General features: G+C 41.2%; 1 protein-coding gene and 1 long non-coding RNA gene across 5 annotated transcripts in view; one reads left to right on the forward strand and one right to left on the reverse strand.

Annotated features, from left to right (window-relative positions):
- Positions 1 to 4,697: 4,697 nt before the first annotated feature.
- On the forward strand, positions 4,698 to 14,883 carry LOC122561010. Its single transcript, XR_006314882.1, has 3 exons — positions 4,698 to 5,921; positions 7,247 to 7,383; positions 14,008 to 14,883. It is a non-coding gene; the product is annotated as an uncharacterized LOC122561010 (long non-coding RNA).
- herc4 (HECT and RLD domain containing E3 ubiquitin protein ligase 4) overlaps positions 9,825 to 25,362 on the reverse strand; it is a 102,308-nt gene continuing 86,770 nt past the window's right edge. For 3 of the 4 annotated variants that reach the window (XM_043712274.1, XM_043712276.1, XM_043712275.1), the window contains 4 exons: positions 21,471 to 21,553; positions 19,630 to 19,813; positions 11,996 to 12,098; positions 9,825 to 11,876 (listed from right to left, as the gene is read on the reverse strand). In XM_043712274.1, coding sequence (XP_043568209.1) covers positions 11,668 to 11,876; positions 11,996 to 12,098; positions 19,630 to 19,813; positions 21,471 to 21,553 — 579 coding nt within the window. In that variant the 3' untranslated portion in view covers positions 9,825 to 11,667. Of the gene's footprint in view, positions 11,877 to 11,995; positions 12,099 to 19,629; positions 19,814 to 21,470; positions 21,554 to 25,362 lie in introns of those variants that run through there. The other variant, XR_006314881.1, reaches the window with a different exon arrangement.

Genomic DNA, 25,362 nt, shown 5'->3' on the forward strand with positions numbered 1-25,362 from the left:
CCATCCCACTCACTGGGTCAATCAACATGTTAAGCATGGCAGAGCACATGTCATAGCTGCAGTACATGGGAGCTCCTGGATGCCAGTATCATCCAGGCAAATGTTCCTGCAGTGGTTTTGAGCTGGACATACTTGAGCTTCAGAGCTGGAGGCTGGGTTACGGACTAAACAACTGAGGATCCTGATTCCCTGGATTCTTTGTACCAAGATGTTGTCACAGCCCTTAAGATTGTGTCTTCTAGTTTGGTCAGTGTTCAGAGAATACTTGGTGAGGCAGGTATGGGCACAGGAGCCTCAGACCGTTATTGCTCAACAGGTGCAATGTTTTTTCAGCTTGTTTGGATGAGCCAATTGATCGTGGCACTGTACTGCAGGAAATCATTCAGTTGTAAAGGAAGTAGGGTCTACTGACAGTAAGAGGATCTGATATTCTCCGCATTCGAGGGCCAGTTCAGCTGGCTGTATTCTTGCCTGGTGTTAGGATTTGTGACATTCTGTCTGCTGGAGTGGGAGGATCAGTTGTCATGTAGGTACCACAAAGACAGCAGTTCTGCATCATCAATGAGGAGCGAAACCCCCAGGTTTTAAAAAGCAGAACCTCCAAAACCAATCTCTGGATTCTTACCTGAGCCATCTGCACATCGGCAGAAGGCAAATAAGATTAGAGAAGTGATTGCATCGAGTGACCACTGGTTGATGGGGCACTTGGGCAAGTGGAATCTGTATTGGCAACACGGTGGCTCAGTGGTTACACTGCTGCCTCACAGCACTAGGGATTTGGGTTCGATTCCCGCCTTGAGTCACTGTCTGTTTGGAGTTTGCACATTCTCCCTGTTTGCATTGGTTTCCTCCCACAATCCAAAGATGTGCAGGTTAGGTGAATTGGCCATGCTCAATTGCCCATAGTGTTCAGGGATGTGTGGCTTAAGTGCATTTAGTCTGTTATACAGAGACAGACCTGTCCCCACCAGTAATGTACCCCAGTGTTCTATAGAGATAGACCTGTACGCACCAGTACTGTACCCCAGTGTAATACAGTGACAGACCATTCCCCACCAGTAATGTACTCCAGTGTAATACAGTGACAGACCTGTACCCACCAGTACTGTACCCCAGTGTAATACAGTGACAGACCAGTCCCCACCAGTAATGTACTCCAGTGTAATACAGTGACAGACCTGTACCCACCAGTACTGTACCCCAGTGTTATACAGTGACAGACATGTACCCACCAGTAATGTACCCCAGTGTTATACAGTGACAAACCTGTACCCACCAGTGATGAACCCCAGTGTTATACAGTGACAGACATGTACCCACCAGTACTGTACCCCAGTGTTATACAGTGACAGACCTGGTACCGCCACAGGACTGTACCCCAGTGTTATACAGTGACAGACCTGTTCCCACCAGTACTGTACTCGTGTTACACAATGACAGACCTATACCCACCAGTGATGCAACCCAGTGTTATACTGTGACAGACCTGTACCCATCAGTACTGTACCCCAGTGTTATAGAGACAGACCAGTACCCGCCAGTACTGTATTCCAGTGTTATACAGTGACAGACCAGTACCCGCCAGTACTGTATTCCAGTGTTATACAGTGACAGACCTTTACCCACCAGTACTGTACCCCAGTGGTATACAGTGACAGACCTGTACCCACCAGTAATGTATTCCAGTGTAATACAGTGACAGATTTGTACCCACCCGTAATGTACCCCAGTATTATACACTGACAGACCTGTACCCACCAGTACTGTACCCCAGTGTTATACAGTGACAGACCTGTACCGCCCCAGGACTGTACCCCAGTGTTATACAGTGACAGACCTGTACCCACCAGTAATGTACTCCATTGTTAAACAGTGACAGACCTGTACCCACCAGTAATGTACCGCAGTGTTATACAGTGACAGACCTGTTCCCACCAGTACTGTTCTTGTGTTATACAATGACAGACCTATACCCACCAGTGATGCAACCCAGTGTTATACAGTGACAGACATGTACCCACCAGTACTGTACCCCAGTGTTATACAGTGACAGACATGTACCCACCAGTAATGTACCCCAGTGTTATACAGTGACAAACCTGTACCCACCAGTAATGTACCCCAGTGTTATACTGTGACAGACCTGTACCCACCAGTACTGTACCCCAGTGTTATACAGTGACAGACCTGGTACCGCCACAGGACTGTACCCCAGTGTTATACAGTGACAGACCAGTACCCGCCAGTACTGTATTCCAGTGTAATACACTGACAGACCTGTACCCACCAGTACTGTACCCCAGTGGTATACAGTGACAGACCTTTACCCACCAGTACTGTACCCCAGTGGTATACAGTGACAGACCTGTACCCACCAGTACTGTACCCCAGTGGTATACACATACAGACTTGTACCCACCAGTAATGTATTCCAGGGTTATACAGTGACAGACCTGTACCCACCAGTAATGTACCCCAGTGTTATACAGTGACAGACCTGTACCTCCCCAGGACTGTACCCCAGTGTAATACAGAGAATGACCTGTACCCACCAGTACTGTACCCCAGTGTTATACAGTGACAGACCTGTTCCCACCAGTACTGTAATCGTGTTGTACAATGACAGACCTATACCCACCAGTGATGCAACCCAGTGTTATACTGTGACAGACCTGTACCCACCAGTGATGAACCCCCAGTGTTATACAGTGACAGACCTGTACCCACCAGTACTGTACCCCAGTGTTATACAGTGACAGACCTGTACCCACCAGTAATGTACTCCAGTGTAATACAGTGACAGACCTGTTCCCACCAGTAATGTACCCCAGTGTTATACAGTGACAGACCTGTACCGCCCCAGGACTGTACCCCGGTGTTATACAGTGACAGACCTGTACCCACCAGTAATGTACTCCATTGTTACACAGTGACAGACCTGTACCCACCAGGACTGTACCCCAGTGTAATACAGAGACTGACCTGTTCCCACCAGTACTGTACTCGTGTTATACAATGACAGACCTCTACCCACCAGTGATGAACCCCAGTGTTATACAGGGACAGACCTGTTCCCACCAGTACTGTACCCCAGTGTTATACAGTGACAGACCTGTACCCACCAGTAATGTACCCCAGTGTTATACAGTGACAGACCTGTACCCACCAGTAATGTACCCCAGTGTTATACAGGGACAGACCTGTTCCCACCAGTACTGTACCCCAGTGTTATACAGGGACAGACCTGTTCCCACCAGTAATGTACCCCAGTGTTATACAGTGACAGACCTGTACCCACCAGTAATGTACTCCAATCATCGAGTCCTACAGCATGGAGACAGGCCCTTTGGCCCAAACTGGTCCATGCTGACAAAACTGTCCATCCACGCTAACTGCATTTCCCTGCACTTGGCCCCATATCCTTCTAATCTTTTTCTATCCAATGTTATTAATGTAACCGCCTCAAACACTTTCGTTGTCAGCTCATTCCATATGCGTACCACCTTCTGTGTAAAAACACTGCCCCTCAGGTTCCCTTTTATTTCTCCTCTCGTCCTCGATTACCCAACCCTGGGTAAATCATTGAATACATTCATCCTATCCATGCCTCTCATAACCTTATACACTTCTATAAGATTCCCCCTTTGTCTCCTACACTCGAAAGTAAACAATCCTAGCTTGTCCAACCTCTCCTGAAAACTCAGACCATTGAATTCAGGCAACATCCTTGTAAATTTCTTCTGCACTCTTTCCAGTTTAATAACATCCTTCCTAAAGTAAGGTGACCAAATCTGAACACAATACCCCAAGTGCAGCCTCACCAATGTCCTGTATAACTAACATAACTTCCCAACTTCAATACTCAGTCCCCTGATGAGAGTCAGTGCGTCAAAAGCCTTCTTCACTGCTCAGTCTACCTGTGACTCCACTTTCAGAGAACTGTGAAACTGAACTCCAAGATCTTTCTTACACAGAAATAGGCCAGTCCCCAGTGTATCAGTGTTATACAGTGACAGTCCTGTACCTGCAAGAATATCCTCATGATGAACACGTGTTCATTTATGGAGCAGTTGTCACACCCCTTGTCAATACACCTCCCAGTTCAATGAATTGCAGTCACTGCTTAATGCATGCTTCAAGTTACAATGCAAGATAATGGCAGCTATTTTTTCTGAAGTTCCCACAAATAGGAATATGACAAATGAGCAGCTAGTTTACTTTTAGTGATGTCAGTTGACATAAACATTGGCTAGAACAAGAGGGCAATACATCTCCCTTTCACATCGGATCACAGAGCCACATCCACCTTCTTGACTACTTCTCATCTGAAAGACAACACATCTGACAGTGCCACACTTCTGCAGTTCTGCAGTGGATTATGCACCTGAGTCTTTGGAGTTTGGCTTGAACCCACAATTGAGGAGGCAGGAAAAAGAGGTACCCACTGAGCCACAATCAATACTCTGCACTGCTGAGGTGAGAATGCTCTATTCCCCTGACTTGCCTCACCAAACAGCTGGTCTGATGACTCCTCCCCAAAGGAACTCGATCCCAAGCAGAGTCAGCAGTTCTGAGAATGAAGAGAGTAAGATTTAAAGGAAGGGGAAAATATGTGGAGAACAACTATAACCAGGAGTGACAGAGTTGGAACGCACAGGGTGAGTGAGTGAAGCCTGATCCTCTGACACTACCTGTAACATCAGCTGTCCCAACTCCATCATTTAAGGTAAGTTTACATGTTACAGAACCTACTCTGCCTTCCTGTGGAAGATGAAGAGCATTAGAACAGAGTGAAAAAAACCCAAATTTGTTAAAGCTTTTCTGATTTGCTCAGACTAACTTCTAAGCTACTGTTTTCCAATCCTTTTCACAATGTGCTTCTGTCTTCACATGACCATAGGGTGAAACTTTGGGGAGGATGTGTTGATTCCAGGTTTTGGGGATAGGGTAATTGGTGATCAAGTCAATTCCCCCCTCCAACACTCCACATCCTCACCTCCCCATTCTCCATCTCCCACACCTCCTACTCCTTATCCTCCATTACCCCTGCATCTCCCTATCTCACCATCTCCCCTCCTAGGTGGTGTATAATGTGGGAAATGGTGAAATTATTCACTTTGCAACAGTGTGTAAAAAAATATTATTTAAATGGAGGAAATGCAATATGAAGGGACTTATTGTAGTGCACAAAACACTGAAAGCTAGCACACACATACAGCAGATAATCAGGAAGGCTAATGGAATTTTGGCCCTTATTTCAAGGGGGTTGGAGAGTGAATATAGGGAAGTCTTATTGTAACAGTACAAGGTGCTGTTAATACCATAGATGGAATACTGTGGGCAGTTTTCATCCCCTCACTGAAGATATTTCACTGGAGGCAGTTCAGAGAAGGTTCACTAGGATGATCCCTCTTATGAGCAGAGGCTGAACAGGACACGACTCACTGCAGTTTAGCAGAATGATTGGAATATTGTCACGTGCCAAATCGTACCTTACATAACATCAGGGCAATACAACAGAATGCAGAATATAATGTTACAGCAACAGGGAAGGTGCAGAGGAAGATCTAATGTATAAGAGGTCCATTCATAAGTCTTAACAGTGAGGAAGAAGCTGTTTTTCATTATGTCAGTATATGTTTTCAATCTTTTTTATCTTCTGTCTGACAGAAGAAGGTGGAGGAGTGTATGACAGGGTGAGAGGGGTCTTTGTTGGCTGAAGTGCAGACAAAGTTAATGAAGGGAAAGCTGGCTGGACTGGGCTATCCAGTGAAATCACATCCCTCCTCCTTACCAACATTTTATACAGTTCCAGCATCACCTCCCTACTCTTCAATTCAATGCGTCAACTGAGTGCTGAGACATTGCAGAGTTCTGAACTGCAGAAGGATCTGGTCAACATAATGAATACATCACAAAAGGTTAGTATGCAGACACAAGTAATTAAGGAAGCTAATAGAATCCTATTGCAAGGGGAAGTTAATACAAAAATAAGGCCATCATAATTTCGTTTTCAAAGGCAAATCTGGAGTAATGGTCTCGATGTAAATGCATTGGAAGAAATTTATAGAAAGTTGAGTAGACTAATACTTGAAATGGACAATTTGTTTTAATGGGTAAAATTGAATAGGCTAGGTTTTTGTCCACTGGAACTTAGTAGAGTAAGGGATTCAGGTACATAATTCTTTGAAGTCTGCATCACGTATAGAAACGTTGATTAAGGTGGCATTTAATACATTGCTCAAACCTTTGAGTACAGGAGTTGAGACATCATGTTGAGGTTGCACAGAACACTGATGACACCACCTATGGAGTACTGTATCCAGTTCTGGTCACCCTATTAGATTAGATTACATTACAGTGTGGAAACAGGCCCTTCGGCCCAACAAGTCCACACTGACCCACCGAAGCGCAACCCACCCATACCCCTACATTTACCCCTTTAACCTAACACTACGGGCAATTTTAGCGTGGCCAATTCACCTGACCCGCACATCTTTGTGACTGTGGGAGGAAACCGGAGCACCCGGAGGAAACCCACGCAGACACGGGGAGAATGTGCAAACTCCACACAGTCAGTTGCCTGAGTCGGGAAATGAACCCGGGTCTCTGGCGCTGTGAAGCAGCAGTGCTAACCACTGTGCCACCGTGCCGCCCACATTATAGGAAGGATATTAAGCTGGAGGAGGTTCAGAAGAGATTTACCAGGATGTTGCTGGGTATGGAGGGTTTGAGTTTTAAGAGGAGGCTGGATAGTCTAAGATTTATTTTTCATTGCAGTGTAGGAGGCTGAAAGTTTACAAAATAATGAGTGGTATAGATAAGGTGAATGGTAGGGTCTTTTCCCTAGGATAGGGGATTTCAAGACTAGGGACCATATTTTTTTAAAAGAGGAGAGGAGGAAGATTTAAAAAAGGATTGGGGGCAATTTGATGTTTTTTTAAACTGAGAATGTTTGTGTGTGGGATGAACTTCGAGGAAGTAGCGGATGCAGATACAGTTGCAACGTTTAAGACATTTAGATAAGAACATGAATGAGAAATGTTTGGAGGGAAATTGGCCAAGCACAGGCAGGTGGGACTAGTTTAGTTTGGGATTATGGTCAGCATGGACTGGTTGGACCGAAGGGTCTGTTTCTATTTTATATGACTCTAATAGTTTTGGTGATTGTAATTGTTTTAAGATCCTTCTGTCCTTTCACCTCTTGATTTACAAATATTTCTAGGTTGTTCTTTATCTTCTACAGTGACGTCAAGATAATTTATTTAAGGTACAATGGGATCTTGATCAACTGGGCCAAGGAATGCCATACGGAGTTTAATTCAGATAAATGCGAGGTATTCCATTATGTTAAGACAACCAAGGGCAGAACTTAGTGTAATGGTAAGTATTTGGGGAGTATTGTCAAACAAAGATACCTATGGGTGCAAGCACATAGTTTCTTGAATGTGGCATCACAGGTAGACAAGGTGATGAAGGTGGCTTTTGGTGACTTGCCTTCATTGGTCAGACCATGAGTTGGGATATCATGTTACAGCTGCACAAGAAACTGGTACGGTCACACTTGGAGTACTGTATACAATTCTGGTCACCTTGCTGCAAGTGTACTATTAAACTGGAAAGGGTGGAAAAAGATTTACAAGGATGTTACTGAGACTAGAAGGTTTGAGTTATAAGGAGAGACTGGGAATATTTTTCCCTGGAGTGGAGGGGGGTCTGGGGTGACCTTAGAGGTTTATAAAATCATGAGGGGTATAGATAAGAATAGAAAGGTCTTTTTCTCAGGGTAGGGGAGTCTAAGCTAGACAGCATAGACATAAGGTGAGAGAGGAAGATTTAAAAGGGACCGGAGAGGCGATTGTTGTCACACAGAGGGTTGTGCGTACATGGAATGAGCTGCCAGTGCATGTGGTAGAGGTGAATACAATTACAACATTTTAAAGACATTTTTGACAGGTATATGGATAGGAAAGGTGGAGAAGGATATGGGCCAAACACAAGAAAATAGGACTAGTTTGGCAAGGGAAACCTGGTCAGCATGGACATGTTGGGCTGAAGGTCCTGTTTCCGTACTGTATAACTCTGACTCTATTTTCATTATTTCCCATTCCGTAATCAGTATCAAGAAAACTCTCATTTTAGGTATCATTTTCCTTTATAAATGTTTGTAGGAACTTGTATTTCTAGCGAGCTTTCTGTCATATTCATGTTTCTTAATTCTTTAATCATTCAGATTTTTAGTATTGCTTAAGTATTGCTAACCTTTGCAGGAATATATGCTGTTACTTTCAATTTAATACCATTTGAACTTGCTTAATTAGCAACATATGGTGCAACCTTTTAAAAGTCTTTCTCGTGGATTATCTTTGAGTGTTCTGAAATCTCTTACATTAGTCTGCCAGTACACCACCTGTCCTACTTAAATTCCCAGTTTGATACAGCTGGCTGAGCATCCTTGAAAAGATTTTGTTTTTAAAAATCGTTATTGTCTTTGACTAAGCTGAATTCAAATTTCAACCATTATGATCCTGCTACCTAGATGCTCCATGATGCTCCATTATTATGAAGTTCTGTTCCACGACACATTATCAAGTCCAGAATAGTTTACACTGTTTTTGCTGGACATTGCTGATCCAAGAAATTGTCCTGAAAACAATGCTACGTACCTATCCACACCATGTACCTAATAATAATCTATGCTTATGAGCATTTTCTCTAGTCCCCCAATATTCCTGCATACTTTCTTACAGCAGTTTGATGGAGACCGAGACTACACCAATAAATGACTTAGATATATGAAGCATGAACCTAAAATGGTTTCACATCTTAAGCTTTATAACTAAGATGATTTTTTGTTTTTGTATAAATTATATACCTCAACTCAGAGAGCTAATCCTCTCTCTTGGCTTCCTGTCCTTCCAGAATGTAAAGTCCTCTTAAATGTTCAGATCTCAGCCTTGGTCACTTTGCAGCCATGTTTCTGTAATGGTGTCAGGTCATGCATATTTTATTGTATTTCAGCTGACAATCCATTTTAAGGATGTCACATACATTCAGATAGTATACTCTTTTTAGAAACATCGGCCTTCTGCTACACTCAAATTTATATATGCTTGCCTCTTTTTGCCATACAGCCCTGTTGCCTTGTTCTTTTTTGTTAATTTACCTCATTTCCCATCAGTCCCCTCATTATTTAGATTAAAGTTCTACAGCCTTAGTTATACAATGTGCCAGAGCACTGGTCCCAGGATAGTTTAGAAGAACTAGTACGAGAACACTTACTACCTTCACCCAGAAGAAATTATGCTAATGAGGTAATTTCAGAATAATAAGCATTTGAGTCTTGTATGACAGCCATTAACCTTTCAGGTATTACAGAACAAGAAAATTCTATCTCAGGACAATGTGCAATTACTTTTTATTCATAATGCTCTATGCAAATTTCCAAAAATAAACTAATGCATCTGCAATATATTTAAATGTTACTGTAGGGAAAGCAAAGCATAGTTGAAATTGTTTTGCAGATTTATTAATAAACAGTAGTAGTAAACAAAAACTCTTAAAGCCACCTTGGAGCTTCTGATTATGGGTGACCCATCTGTTGGGGTAAAGATCAAAAGCAAGGATAAAGGGAAAGAGATTTCCAGGCTGTTCTCGTATATTCAGGACCCCTGTCAAAGACTTGGTATTCTTTCTGATCATGAGCGTGTCCACAATTTTGGAAAGAAAAGGACTAAATGGAGACATCTTAACAGAAAGCAATGTATTGGTTTAAGTCTGCGTCTATCAGCAACATATCAAAAAATCAAAATGACCACCACAAAAACACAGCATCCCCTTTATTGATCCCCAAACGCTACAAAATAGAATGGTAAATGAACATTGAGGCACTGAGATTTCTGGTTAAAAAGTAACAAAATTGGAATCTATTTTTGGTACATTTATTGTAATAAAAATACTAAATGCTTAAAGGAAAGCAGCTTTTCACAAATTACTATACAAGTCTCAGGAATCAAATACAGAACCCCATGCATCGGCATATATTATGCTACAAGTTCTCAGCCAAACTGCTCAGCATTTCTCATAACTCAGACTTAGCTGTGGAGATGCAATTCACTCTGATATCAAACTGCATAAAGCACATTTTTGGGACAAGTAAACTACTCAAATTAGAAAATTGGGAGATTTCACAAGCAGAATATTTATATTTTGAGGTCTGCCAATATTACTTCTCACATTACATAATATTATCTAATTCTTTGAAATCAGAGAACACTTCCATGCATGCAGCTACAACAATTCTCTCATATGCAAATACCTTATGTCCACAGGCATTAATGCTAAATACACATTGTATGGAATGGCCCACTTCTAGCTCTTGATGCCACATTTTCACTAAAATCACAGCATTACAACAGGAAATTTAATGATTATATAATTGTTTTCAGAGAAATACACACAAGCTTAATTAAGGCATTTACTATCTTTACTGAAAAATGAAATCTTCAATTCAAGGTTGTAACATTTCTTTTATGGAGCAAGATAAAATTCAATAACTTTCCAAAAGTAACTAGAAAATAAGTTACAGAATATTGACATTTCAAAATCAAGCCAAGACACCCTATGAACAAATACATTGCATTTTTTTATGGTAGAAATATTTTATTCTGTAATTCTACAAGACAGCAATGGCTATTGAAACAGTGCTAGTCACATAAGACTACTGGATCAGGTGACATTAAAGACACTGGAGTGTTGGCTTAGGTTTAAATCCAAAATTTTTAAATCTTACGTCTGTATCTATTACAAAAATAATTTTAAGCTATTTCTTTACCCAGCAGCTCTGCCTTCACCTAAAGTTACCCCTTTGTTGTGATGGAGTCCTACAAAAATAATTCTAAGATTCAAAATTGTAATGCAAATTAATTTTATGGAAGAAGAGGGTCCCTTTAAATTGCAATCTTAGTTTTTGATCCCTCCAGTTGTTTTGTGGCAAGTTTCTTGGATTGTACACATCCTTGACACTATGTCTGTCACTTATTTTTGCATCTTGGCTTAGACTGATTAAAATTCCTTTGGCCAAGAATCTGTCTGTAATTTAACTTCGGGCCATAATTCAATCACTATGTATATGATAATTTATAGCACTGAAGAGGTATGAACAAGGGGTTTAGAAGTAGACTTTGTTAACACATGCTGTTATGTACAGCATGCCAGTGCTGCCATATGTATATTTTCTCAGTGTTTTGTCTACGTACCAAAAAATGATTGTATTACAAAAATCTTAACACTATTTACCAACAATGTAATCGTACAGACAACTTAATTTACACTCGCCAACAAGTAATGAAAAGATTTTCGGTGAATTTCCCATGCATCTGCACTCTAGTCTCCCTATACCCTAGTTGACATTGTATCAATAAGGCAATGTATGAAGGACTCTTCTGATGTTATCACTGTAGATCATTTCACCCATAATCTGTAAATATAATTTTAATATGTAGCATCAAGTGTACATGATTCTATACAAGTTGCTAAAATTAACACTGTAATTGTTCAGTTCAATTTCTCACAACACAGTATTTCTTGCTAAACGTGTAGTTTCCAAGGATGCTGCTTTTTACTGAACATAAAAAGCAAAAGATGTGTAATTAAGAGTTGCCAGTTTTACACCAAACTGAAGCCTTCATAGTGATCTATGGCTTTAACTAGCTTGGTCCTAAGGGTTTCTTTGTCAGTGTATTTTGGTAGATCCAAAAGATTAAAGCAGGTATGTGCAACTGGAAGATACTCATCCCCACCTCCAGTTGGCTGAATGATAAATTTTAGGCTCTTCATCCCAATAATTGGGATACGATCACTGCCAGTTAGAAACACTGCAAAATAATTGCAAAAAAAGTGTCATTTTCAGATTCAGTGAGCAGAGAAGATAAAAACACAAAATCACAAACAGGTGAGTTCCACAGTAAGTCAGTTAGTTAGTTTAAAGACTTACACAGAAAACGCTTCTTCTTTTCCAAAGGCAGTTCATGGAATACCTCCCAGAATAATTTGATGGTAGGATGCTCTGCCCAGTATTCTCCTTTATATTCAGTATTCTATACAGAAAACATACATAGCTGCTTATTTGCAAAACCAAGAAGTTTAGTTACAAACTGAATCAATTTGAAACAACTATTAGGTTAAGAACAGAGAAGGAATAGACCTCAAGCCTACTTCATCACTTTTGATCAAGGTTCATCATCAACCTCAATGCAATTTTCTGCCTTATTCCCATATCCTTTCATACGATTAGAATTTGTAAATCTATACATCTCTGTTTCGAATATACTCAATGATTGCTCCTCCAGTCCTCTGAGGTAAAGGTGTCCAAGTATATAGGGTATATTGAATTACATATGGCTATAAGGTGGAGAGGCAAAAGTGAGCACTGCAAATGCTGGAAATCAGAGTCTAGATTAGACTGGTGCTGGAAAAGCACAGGTCAGGCAGCATCTGAGGTGCAGGAAAATCAATGTCTCGGGCAAAAGCCCTTCATCAGGAATGTGCTCATAAGGTAGAGAGCACAATTATCATATGTAGAGAAATATCTAATGGAAATGAGTTACCTGAGGAATTCCACACAGGCAGACAATCATTTACTTACACATCTTTCATATCACAGAATGCTCCAAAGTGCTTTATAACTAATGGAAAGACTTTGAATTATTGAAATACAGGAAATGCCATAGCCCATTTACATAGCAGCATCTCAAAAAACACCACAAAAAAGTTACCAAATCATCTTTTTTTTCCAAAAAAAAAAATCATATTGGGATAAATTCTGGCCAGGACACAGGACTCCATCACACTGAGGTGTGACTGAGGCCTTGTAGGAAGTTGTTCAGATCAGGGCTAAAGGTTGACCCCGAGGGCTGGATTGTGAAGAGAGGTAGTTAAACGCTGAGATTCATCCCTTCAGAACACATGATAGATCTTCACATTTTTCAGTTTTGGAAAAAGATTCCGGAAGTTTCTTCAGTCACACAGAAAATATAAATGAATGGGAACACAATTAGAAGCTAGGATGTTGAAACAGTGACACTAATAGAAATATTCCACTGCGCCTTCTGCTTTTGTCTTTCCAGTTGTTGGAGGACATGGGTTTGACTTGTAAAAACCATAACCATAGTATTATTTAATAAAAAACGTATAAAAAGATATAGATTGCAAATAGATTAACTGCAAAATATCCATTTAAGAATCAGAAAGCAGTTTAATGTCATAGAACATAGAACAATACAGCACAGAACAGGCCCTTCGGCCCACGATGTTGTGCCGAACTTCTAACCTAGATTAAGTACCCATCCATGTACCTATCCAAATGCCACTTAAAGGTCGCCAATGATTCCGACTCTACCACTCCCACGGGCAGCGCATTCCATGCCCCCACCACTCTCTGGGTAAAGAACCCACCCCTGACATCTCCCCTATACCTTCCACCCTTCACCTGAAATTTATGTCCCCTTGTAACACTCTGTTGTACCCGGGGAAAAAGTTTCTGACTGTCTACTCTATCTATTCCTCTGATCATCTTATAAACCTCTATCAAGTCACCCCTCATCCTTCGCCGTTCCAACGAGAAAAGGCCGAGAACTCTCAACCTATCCTCGTACGACTTCCTCTCCATTCCAGGCAACATCCTGGTAAATCTTCTCTGCACCCTCTCCAAAGCTTCCACATCTTTCCTAAAGTGAGGCGACCAGAACTGCACACAGTACTCCAACTGTGGCCTAACCAAAGTCCTGTACAGCTGCAACATCACTTCACGACTCTTGAATTCAATCCCTCTGCTAAAGACTTTCCTCATTCCTGAAGGGCTTATGCCCGAAACGTCGATTCTCCTGTTCCTTGGATGCTGCCTGACCTGCTGCGCTTTTCCAGCAACATATTTTCAGCTTTTACTGAAATTGGTCTGGTACACAAATCTAAATTTTGCAATTTGTTGTTTTTGCTGCCAAAAAATAGCTGCAGAATGCAAACATTTCCTTCATCTCAAAACTAAAAGGAGGGACAAAGACTGAAGTCTCCACCACCAACCTCTTTCTCCAGCTATAACCTCTACTCTGGAAACACTCCTGAAGTTCAGCCAGATGATTTGCATCCTTGCTCTAGTATTTGAAACTCGAAACGTCGATACTCCTGTTCCCTAGATGCTGCCTGACCTGCTGCGCTTTTCCAGCAACACATTTCCATCTCCTATTTGAAACCACTGCAAGGTAAGCAACAGTCTACGTATCTACTTCATGACCAGATAATCTCTATTAGGTCCTTGCTTCAAGGGGAACAATCCCAGTCAATTCAGGCTTTCCTCATAGCTCATACCCTCCAGCTCATTCAGCATCGGGTAAATCTCCTCTGCAGCATCTTGGATACAATCACATTTTTCCTGTAATGTAGTAACCACTAGCAGCATTTTGTACAGATTCAACATAACTTCTCTACTCTTTTATTTTATGCTTTGGCCAATAAAAAGGCAAATATCCCTTTTTAAAAAACCCTCTAATCTACTTTCAAGGGTCCTTGAATATGAATAACTAGTTCCCTCTAATTTTCATGACTTTCCTAGGTCCTACCATGTCGTGGTCCATTGTCTTTTTAGCTCTCCCAAGTACATTTCCCCAACTCTTCCGGATTGAATTCTACTTGCCACTGAATTGCCAACATGACCAATCTATTGATGTATTGCTGCATCAGTCTCACTATTTCATAGAATTTCTAGCGTGGAAACAGGCCATTCGGTCTATTGAGTCCAGACCAATCATCTAAAAAGAGTATCCCATCCCAGATCCATACCCCCTACCCTATCCCAGTAACCCTGATCCACCTAGCTTGCACATCCCTGGACACCATGGACAATTTAGCATAGCCAATCCACCTAACCTGCACAATGCTGGATTGTGGGAGGAAACCAGATCACCCGGAGGAAATTCACATAGGCATGGGGAGAATGTGCAAACTCAATACAGGATGGAATTGAACGTGGGTCCCTAATGCTGAGAGTCAGCAGCGCTAACCACTGAGCCATAATGCCACTCATCCCTACCAATTTTAGTACATCTACAAACATCTTGGTCATACCCTCTACATTTAAGTACAAATCATTGATTTACACCACAAAAAGTCCCCTAACACCAAACCACATGGAACTCCGTCAGTCACAGAAACATGTTTCTATCATCCACCTCTATTTCCAGCTCCTCAGCTATTTTCGGATCCAATGTGCCACTCTGAACCCAAGGATCCACACGTTCTTTTTTTGACCAGTCTGCCATGAGGGATTTTATCAAAAGTCTTGCTAAAATCCATTTAAACCACAAGAAATGCAGTGCCCTTGTCATCATACTTGGTAACTTGCTCAAAAAATCATATCTGTCAAACACAACCTTCCGTTAACAATTCCATGCTGACTATCTCCAAGTAATCAGCTTCTCCAACTGCAGATAAATTCTGCCCCTCAAATTCTTTCTAATAACTTCCTCACCATAGAGTTAGACTGACAGGCCTGGAATTTGCTTTGGGGCTTAGATATGCATCCAATAGGTGCAAGCGAGGACAGCAGATGCTGGAGCTTAGAGTCGAGAGTGTGGTGCTGGAAAAACGCAGGTCAGGCAGCATCTGAGGAGTAGGAGAATCAACGTTTCGGGCAAAACCCAATACTCTTGTTTGCCTCTTTTGTGCTTTTCACTTCGACGCATATGACCTCATTGGATGATCCTTGCAAGATATCGACTCTCCTCATAATTGTTTCCTTGATCAATACTGTGACTCCACCTCCCCTTCTATTCCCCTCTACCTCATCTGAATACACTATAATAGTTGCCAATCCATTTAACAACCCAACCTCCTCCCTCATGAACTAAATACTAAATTCTACATGTTAGGATCACAATTTTCTAGGGGATGTTGCTCAGATTATTTATTACACCTGCCTCAGAACATATTACCAGATCCAAAACAGCTTTATCCCTGGTTGGATCCACCACATAGTGGTCTAGGTCTGTTCTGAACACTATGAATCTTTCCTCTACCAGACTATCCCAATCTACATGAAGATTAAAGTCACCCATGATTAATGTACAGATTTTTTACATGCCCTCATTATCTACTGATGCATTCTCTGATTACCGTATAGCTGTTAGGGGTTGAAAGACTTCTCTGACAGTGTCTTCACTTTTTATTTCTTATGTCCACCCATTTGGATTCTACATTTTCTGATTCAAGATCATTTCTTGCTATCGTACTTACTTCATCCCATACCAACAATGCTACCAAATCACCTGCTCCTTCTGTCTCTCATGCCCCTGAATATTCAGTTCCCAGCTTTGATCCCTGGTAACCATGTTTCTGTAATGGCTATGAGATCACATCTGTAACATAGGGTTAACACATATTTGTGCAGTTAATTAATCTATTGTGCTCCAAGTACTATTTACATTGGTGTAAAGGGCTGTTAATTTTGTCTTTTTACGATTTTATTTTCCAATTTTTGACCCTATTTACTGTTTTTCTATGTTTGTACACTGTCCCTTATTGTCCTACTCTGGGTATTATCTAAATAGCTGTTCTGTGATACTATATTTGTTTCCTTCGAAAGCCTACATTTTCCCCTGCCAAACAGTTACCCACCCCTGCTATTAATTTAGGTCTTTCTCTACAGACCTAATTATTTGATTTGGTCAGACACTGGTTCCAGCAAGGTTCAAGTGAAGCCCATCCCACCAGAACAGCTTCCTTCTACCCTGTTCTGGTCAATGTCACACAAACTGTAACCCATTCCACACACACCAATTTTCAAGCCACACAATTTACTCCTTTGGCTTCATTTACCCTATGCCAGTTTGCCTGTGACTCACATGGCAATCCAAAGATCATCTTGAAGGCTCTGCTTTTTAATTTGGCATTTAACTGTTCAAAGTCTTTCAGCAAAATCTCATTTCCAGTTCAGCCATCGGTGCTGGTACCAAATGGTATATGGAACTTTGAGATCTCTGCGCTCCTCTGGCTCTCCAATTCTCATTACTCCACCATTGTGGTATTGCCCTAAACCCTTTGCCTTGATCTTCTCCTTTAAGAACAGAAACAGAAAGACTGTCCATAAATGTGATTTTTGACCAGGACTTTGGTTGCGTGTCCTGATATATATCTCTCTGTCAGTGCCAAAAGTATTTTTTATTCATAATATTCTTAAGTGCCTTTTGAAATTTTGCTGCATTAGATGAATTTTATATCTATATACAGTATATGTATTTTATATTCACTGCAAGGTGTTGCTGTTGAAGATGGCTTGTTAAAAGAACACAAGAACTGGAAGCACTAGTAAGGCAATAGTTTGGCCCCTAATGAAGTCACAGATTGAACCAGTTAGTGTGGTATCTTAATGCAAGAGGCAGAAGATGTTGTCAGTCAGATGATGGCATCAGCTAGCATCAATTCAAATTAATTAACGACCACAGCCATCAGATGGTGATCAATCAGATCAATTTAAAGATACCAAGTGGTGCAGAATAGGTCCAGGCTTCTTGAGTAGATATCATCACCAGCAGAATAGATTCTGTGTTTTAAGAACCACCTGGTACAGACCGAGAATTCCTTTTAAAGTTAATAAGATATTTTACGATGAGGTATATCTTTCTCAATTCATTCACGGTCATGGGCGTCAGTGGCAAGGTCAGCATTTATTGCCCATCCTTAATTACCCTTGAAAAGATAACTTTCCTACCTTCTTGAACTGCAGTCCATGAGGTGCAGTAAAAAGAAAGCTCCAGGAATTTGACCAGCCACAGTAAGGGAACTGTGAAATAATTCTAAGTTGGGTGGTTTTGTGGTCTAATGAAGAAATACAAGCAGTGGTACTAACATGCAACTGTTGCTCTTTTATTAATGGGTGGCAAAGGTTGCAGCTTTGGAACGTACTACCAAAGGAGCCTTGGCAAACTGCTGCACTGTAAAACATATACATGGCTGGTAAGGGCCTGTTGGATGGGGTACCAATCAAATGGGCTGCTTTATCTTGGATGGTGTCAAGCCTCGAGTGTTGTTGGAACCACATCTCCAGGCAAATAGGGAGTTTTCCACCACTCATGACTTGTAATTTGTTGATGATGGACAGACATAGGCAACAGAAGGTGCTAATCACCATAGAATTCTTCGCCTCTGACCTGCTCTTGCATATGGCAGGTTCAGCCGTTGGTCAATTGCAATCATTATCATGTTGAGAGTGGTGGACTGGTGGGAGAGCATTAGATTCCCTCTTGTTTGAGATGGTCATTGCCTGGCACATGCAGCTTTAATGTTACTTGTCATTAACAGCCCAACCTTTGGTACTGGGCCCCACCCCTACCAGCGTTCCAAAGGGACCATTCCTTCCTCAACTCCTTTGTCAAATCCACCCCCCCCACCCCTCCTCCCCACCACCAGCTCACCCCAGCACCTTCCCCTGCTACAGCAGGAAGTGCAAAACCTGCATCCACATCTCCCCCCTCACATCCACTCAAGGCCCCAAAGGATCTTTCCACATCCAACAGAAAGTTACCTGTACTTCTAAGCATGTTACCTACTGTATCCATTGCACCCAATGTGGTCTCCTCTACATCGAGGAGACAGAATGCCAACTTGCAGATCATATCAGAAAACATCTCTGGGACACCCCCATAAACCAACCAATGCCATCGCCACGTGGCTGAACATTTTAACTCCCCCTCCCACTCCACCAAGGACATGCAGGCCATAAGCCGCCTCCATTGCCAAATCCTTTCTACTTGACGCCGTGGGACCCTGCAACCACGTGGGATCATTGTGAGTTTCTCCAGTTTCCTCATTTCCTCTGTCCCCACCTTATCCCAGTCCCAAGTCTCCAACTCAGCACCGCTCCCTTGACCGGTCCTACTTGTCCATTTTCTTTCCTTCCTTCCCACCCATCCATTCCATCCTCCTCTCCGACGTACGCCTTTACCCCCACTTCCATCCACCTTTTGCACTCAGCTACGTTCTCCCCAGTCCCACCACCCTCCCATTTATCTCAACACACCCAAGGCTCCCAGCCTCATTCCTCATCAGCGCCTCCTGCGTGAAACATCGATTCTCCTGCTCTTTGGATGCTGCCTGATCTGCTGTGCTTTTCCAGCACCACACTCTCAACATTGTCCAAATCTTGGCAGCTATGGAAATGGGCTGTTCAAGGAATTGCAAATGATGCTTAACATGGTGTATCAATGAACTTCTCACATCTGGTCTTACTTTGGAGGGAAGGTTACTGAAAACGATGAGTGGGCCGACGAGACTACCCTGAAGTCTGGCAGTGATGTTCTAGCGTTGAGATGACTGACTTCCACCAACAACCACAACATCTTTGTGCTATTTCAAACACATGTTGTGGATATTAGCAATTGCCAAGCATTACACATTTAGTATTTAAACATCAGATAAAAAGCAGTGATGCTATTTGGTAGTACTACACTTATTCAAAGTTAGAATTTTATTTGAATAGTACTGAATAAATCTGTTACATTCCTCACCAAATTTTCATTGGAAAATTACAAAAGTTTGCCACTGAGCAAACGTGCTTTTTTATGGAATGGTCATACTCACCTTTTCCCATTCCTTCCAATCATAATTTGCATTTCCAATCACCATCGCCTGTAATTCATTAGGCTGGAAGAGCTGAAGTACCTTTCCACCACACACTTTGTGAAAACCTTCATAGAAACCGTCAAATAAAGGAGCAATCGACTTGTTGAACACATAGTCCACATATGCATCCACAAATTCCTGTCTGAAAGCATACAAGCAACATTTCTTAAAGTGGCTTATGTATAAATGCTGTCAGTAGTGTCTGTGTTTATCTATGTAAGCAGACTATTTCTCTTTTCATGAAGAAGCTTTCAAAGATCTCAATTCAAATTTTAATTTTGAGCCCACTGGACTTGTAAAACTGTGCAATATGTATTGGTGTGAAAACATTTAAAGAATAGGTGAGATGTTAGACTGCCTAGTGGCTGCAAACTTCATAACTGCACATTTGAATCTCTACCTGCCAAAGTTTTAGTGGCAAATAGATGATGGTATCATCTCTTTCCTATTACAAATGATTGCCACTAGATTTTCTTTAAAATCTGAACCAGTTAGTGTCAGTGCTCAGCAGTAGTGACCACATTTCTGGAAAGAAAGATTTGGTAGAGATCACCTGATCATCATTGAAAAGGTCCCACTGATGGTTTAGACATGTTCCTTTGCCTAAAGGAGTGGTTACTTTGTATGAATACACAGGTACCTTCTAGCAATTATAAATGAACTACACGGTGAGCCCAATTGATAACGCACAAATTGGCTGATTGCGTAATTATCAAAAAATGTTACCCAAACACAGAATAAACTCAAATTAGATTGAGTTTTACAAGCAAGAATTGGTTGACTATGGGCAGTTCCCTGCTCATTCCAAATAGCTGAAGGGATGTGCTGCTTGATACAATCTGCCAGTCGTTGGAATGAACAACCTACAGATCTGGTATCACACTGGCACTAAAATTCTCAGACATTGCTCATTTGTGGGCAGTCCAGATATGTTTGTGTCTTATGAAGCATCCTATTAATGGAAACCACCACTTGTGTGGCTGTTATTGTATAGTAGCTCAAATGTTTGAGATACGCCCTGGTGCTTTCACCTGGGCAACATCACAAGCAGTCAGATTTGCCTTCCTCATGAAGAATAAATTGTCATTCGGCACTCTTGAGTCTGTCCTGATAAGTGCAAGCTGAAAAGCTTTATCTGCATGTCTTTTTTTCCAGCAATACTCAAAATCTGTGCTTCCAAAGGATTATTGGACTTAAAATGACCTAGTTAAGAACACAGCAAACACACATTGCATAATTTCAATTTTAACTAGCAGACACATTGAAGTAACCAACTTTGAATTAAAGTTAGATTGTATTTTTCAATTACTTGAGCTAAGATTGGTAGAGATGGGATGCTTTGAGAGCCAGCTCAAAAAATCCAAAGGCTTAAGATAGATCACTGAGAAATAAAGGCAAACTTAAAGGATAGTGTCCTGATTAGCTCAGGGGAGGAGTTCTTGTACTCCTTTTAAACAACATTAAGTGCACTACTCACTCACTCTCTTAAACATCCCCAGAATATAGTACACTTGTCTCCTGACTATATGTAAATTTCCAAGGGCAAGTGAGAATGCAGTGAAGTAAAACATTTATCATTTGCCTTTCCCTATCATTTGAATACATTTAAAACTGATAATATCCATAACAAAAATTAGTAAAATTAAACAGCCAAATATCAACACATTATTTTAGTGACTGCTTACATTTATACAATTATTGTAATTAACAGAACATTTGTGAACAAGGTGAAGTTTTTACAAAAGTACTGGGGCTTTAGTTTGTAGTTTTCTGCAGTGTATCTGAACAAGTCACCTTACCTGTTATATTTAGTGACAGGAATATTGGCACCATCTGGAACCAACTCTTTAACTTCAGTTACATCAAATTTTTCTACTGCAATCTGTTTAATTAGATGGAAAATTGCATGCAGTAAGTTGCCAACAAATTTAAAATAGTTACTAAACCATTGTGCTCAGTTGCCACAAAAAATATGAATTCTACCCTATGCCATATAGAATACTCATAAGCAAGGAGAGACCAGGGTGTCTCTTCTGGATTTATTATCCATCATGGTTTCTATTTTTAACATTTTTATTTTAATTTCAGATTTCCAGTTTCTCCTCCCTGTTTTAATCATATTGTTGCTTGGCTGACATCTTGTAAAAAAATAGAAAAGCACATTGATGTCACACTAAAAACCGAAAAGCAACGCAACATTATGTGATTAAGCTTTAGATGTACCAAGAAAGTACCTTCTGAGTGCCAATCACATGAAATACAAATGAACAGTTTCAGAAAACTGCAGTTCCAGAATGAAAATTTGGAAACTCAACAAATCATGGAGTCCTACAAATGGCTGAAAATCTGAGTCCCAAATACCATGGTGCTCTACTGCAGAAAATAGCCTGTCCTACTCACCAAAATAAATTACTACAGAAATATGAGACATAAAAAGGTACCAGGAAAATCAATATGGCTGCTGCCAAGTTATTGTCTGAACTGTCTGCCATGGCAATGCATACTGGCTCACAGGTGACATTACCATCTTTCTCTGTCATCAGGTAATGTCTCCCAAAACAAAAAACAATGTTTAGGGCCATTATGTTATGATTGCAAGCATTCTTGAAGCATAGCTTTGGATATCCTGATGTTTGATGACTGATTATCTTGCCATATAGAAAATCGTTGAGTATGTAATACTCCTCTATCCTGTGAATGTGCTCCAGCCAGCATATTTATGTTTGCTTGGTCAGTGTTCATATGTTTGGGAGCTTTGCCATTGAGATATTTGGCATAGTTGTCATTTGGACCTTCCATGAAATGGCCAGAATGGGTTTTCAACAGCGAAAAAAATTGCTGAACTTCCTTGAGGACATGGCTGCTGCTTGTCATTCATGCTTCACAGCCATATAAGGTGTTGAAAATCCAGGTCTCGTAAATCAGTACCTCAGTCCTAAGAATCAGCTTAATGTTATTCCACATGCAAGACCTTTACCTTTGTTGAACTCACTAAAACACTCAACACTGTTAGGACAACTAAAGTATTGTGTGCAGTTCTGGAATCCACATTATAGGAGGGATATGACTGCGCTGGAGAAGGTGTAGAGATTTACTAGGACATTGCCCGGGCTGGAGAGTTTCAGTTAAGAAGAGAGATTGATAAACTGGGGCTGTTTTTGTTGGAGCAGAGATGACTGAGGGGAGACATAATTGAAATGTATAAAATTATGAGAGGCATTGATTTAAAGCAAGGGATAGGGGATTTAGAAGGGATATAAGGAATTTTTTTTTCTCACTCAGAGGGTGGTAAAACACCGGAACTCACTTCACGCAGACTGTGGTACAGACAGAAACCCTCATAACATTTTAGCATTTAAATGTGTACTTGTGAGGCCTAGATACATAGAGCTGTGGGCCATGTGCTGGAAAATGGGATTAAAAGAGTTGTTTTTTGATTGACACACAGACTTAATAGGCTGAAGGGTCTTTCACTTGCTGTAAATTTGAGTATGATTCTACAACAATTTTGAAGAAAATTAGCTATCCAGCAAAACTTCAATTTTGTTTTAATTTGTTCAAGGGACACGAGTATCACTGGCCAGGGAAGTATTTATTGCTCACCCCTAATTGCCCTTGAGAAGGATACTAAGTTGTGCAAGATTTGTAGCTCAGGTTGAGGTTTAGGGTGTAGGTTTGCTCGCTGAGCTATAGGTTTGATAACCAGACGTATCATTACCTGGCTAGGTATCATCAGTGGCGACCTCCAAGTGAAGCGAAGCTGTTGTCTCCTGCTTTCTATTTATATCTTTCCCCTGGATGGGGTTCCTGGGGTTTGTGGTGATGTCATTTCCTGTTCGTTTTCTGAGGGGTTGATAGATCTAGATACCAATTGTTCATAACAAACCTACAAAATCCTGACATATGTGAGGGATGCATTTTTTTTATTATCACAACCACTTTCCTGTTGGATGTGAGGGAATTAAGTCTTTTACGCTACTTAATCAAATCTTCAAAATCATGCTGCTACATTGTCATGGATAGTATATTTAAAAACAAACACCTTTAGAAGCAAAAAAGCTGAAAAGACATTACATTTCTTTGTTTCAGACATTTACACAATAAAATACTAATCACACACCAGAATTGTTGAAACAAATATAGTTCTTTAAGGGTGTTGGTTTGCTCGCTGAGCTGTAGGTTTGATATCCAGACGTTTCATTACCTGGCTAGGTAACATCATCAGTGGCGACCTCCAAGTGAAGCGAAGCTGTTGTCTCCTGCTTTCTATTTATATCTTTCTCCTGGATGGGGTTCCTGGGGTTTGTGGTGATGTTCATTTTCTGTCCCAGTACAACCCATGGACAAAACCAACATCACCTACAAAATTCCATGCAAGGACTGACACAAACACTACGTAGGACAAACAGGAAGAAAGTTAGCCACCAGGATACACAAACACCAGCTGGCCACAAAAAGACACGACCCTCTCTCCCTCGTAGCCCTACACACGGATGAAAAAAAACACCATTTCGACTGGGACAACACATCTATCCTGGGACAGGCTAACCAAAGACATGCCAGAGAATTCCTAGAGGCCTGGCACTCCAACCACAACGCCATAAACAAACACAGATCTAGATATCAACTATCAACCCCTCAGAAAACGAACAGGAAATGACATCACAACAAACCGCAGGAACCCCATCCAGGGGAAAGATATAAATAGAAAGCAGGAGACAACAGCTTCGCTTCACTTGGAGGTCGCCACTGATGATGTTACCTAGCCAGGTAATGAAACGTCTGGTTATCAAACCTATAGCTCAGTGAGCAAAACTACACCCTATACTAAGTTGTCTTCTTAAATAGGTGCAGTCTGTGGTGAGATGGTACTATTGGGAAGTTCCAGGTTTTGATCAAGCAATAGCGAAGAACTGGCGATATATAAGGCAGGGCAGGTGACTGAGGTTTCAGTGGGGGAGCACTTTGGGGCCAGCGACCACAATTCTATTAGTTTTAAAATAATGATGGAAAAGGATAGACCAGATCTAAAGTTGAAGTTCTAAATTGGAGAAAGGCTCATTTTGACGGTATTAAGCAAGAACTTTCAAAAGCTGATTGGGGGCAGATGGTCGCAGGTAAAGGGACAGCTGAAAAATGGGAAACCTTCAGAAATGAGATAACGCGAGTCCAGAGGCAGTATATTCCTGTTAGTATGAAAGGAAAGACTGGTAGGTGTAGGGAATGCTGGATGAATTGAGGGTTTGGTTAAGAAAAAGGAGGTATATGTCAGGTATAGATTGAATGAATTCTTAGAAGAGTGTAACGGCAGTAGGAGTATACTTAAGAGGGCAAAAAGGGGACATGTGATAGCTCTGGCAAATAGAGTTAAGGAGAATCCAAAGAGTTTTACAAATACATTAAGGACAAAAGGGTAATGAGGTAGAGAACAGGGCCCCTCAAAGATCAACTAGGAGAAAGTGAGGGCTGCAGATGCTGGAGATCAGAGCTGAAAAATGTGTTGCTGGAAAAGCGCAGCAGATTAGGTAGCATCCAAGGAGCAGGAGAATCGACATTTCAGGCATAAGCCCTTCTTCAGGAATGAGGAAGGTGTGCTACGCAGGCTAAGATAAAACGTAGGGAGGAGGGACTTGGGGGAGGGGCGTTGGGGATGCAATAGGTGGAAGGAGGTTAAGGTGAGGGTGATAGGCC

The sequence above is a fragment of the Chiloscyllium plagiosum genome, chromosome 22, assembly GCF_004010195.1.
Source record: "Chiloscyllium plagiosum isolate BGI_BamShark_2017 chromosome 22, ASM401019v2, whole genome shotgun sequence".
Lineage (NCBI taxonomy): Eukaryota > Metazoa > Chordata > Chondrichthyes > Orectolobiformes > Hemiscylliidae > Chiloscyllium > Chiloscyllium plagiosum.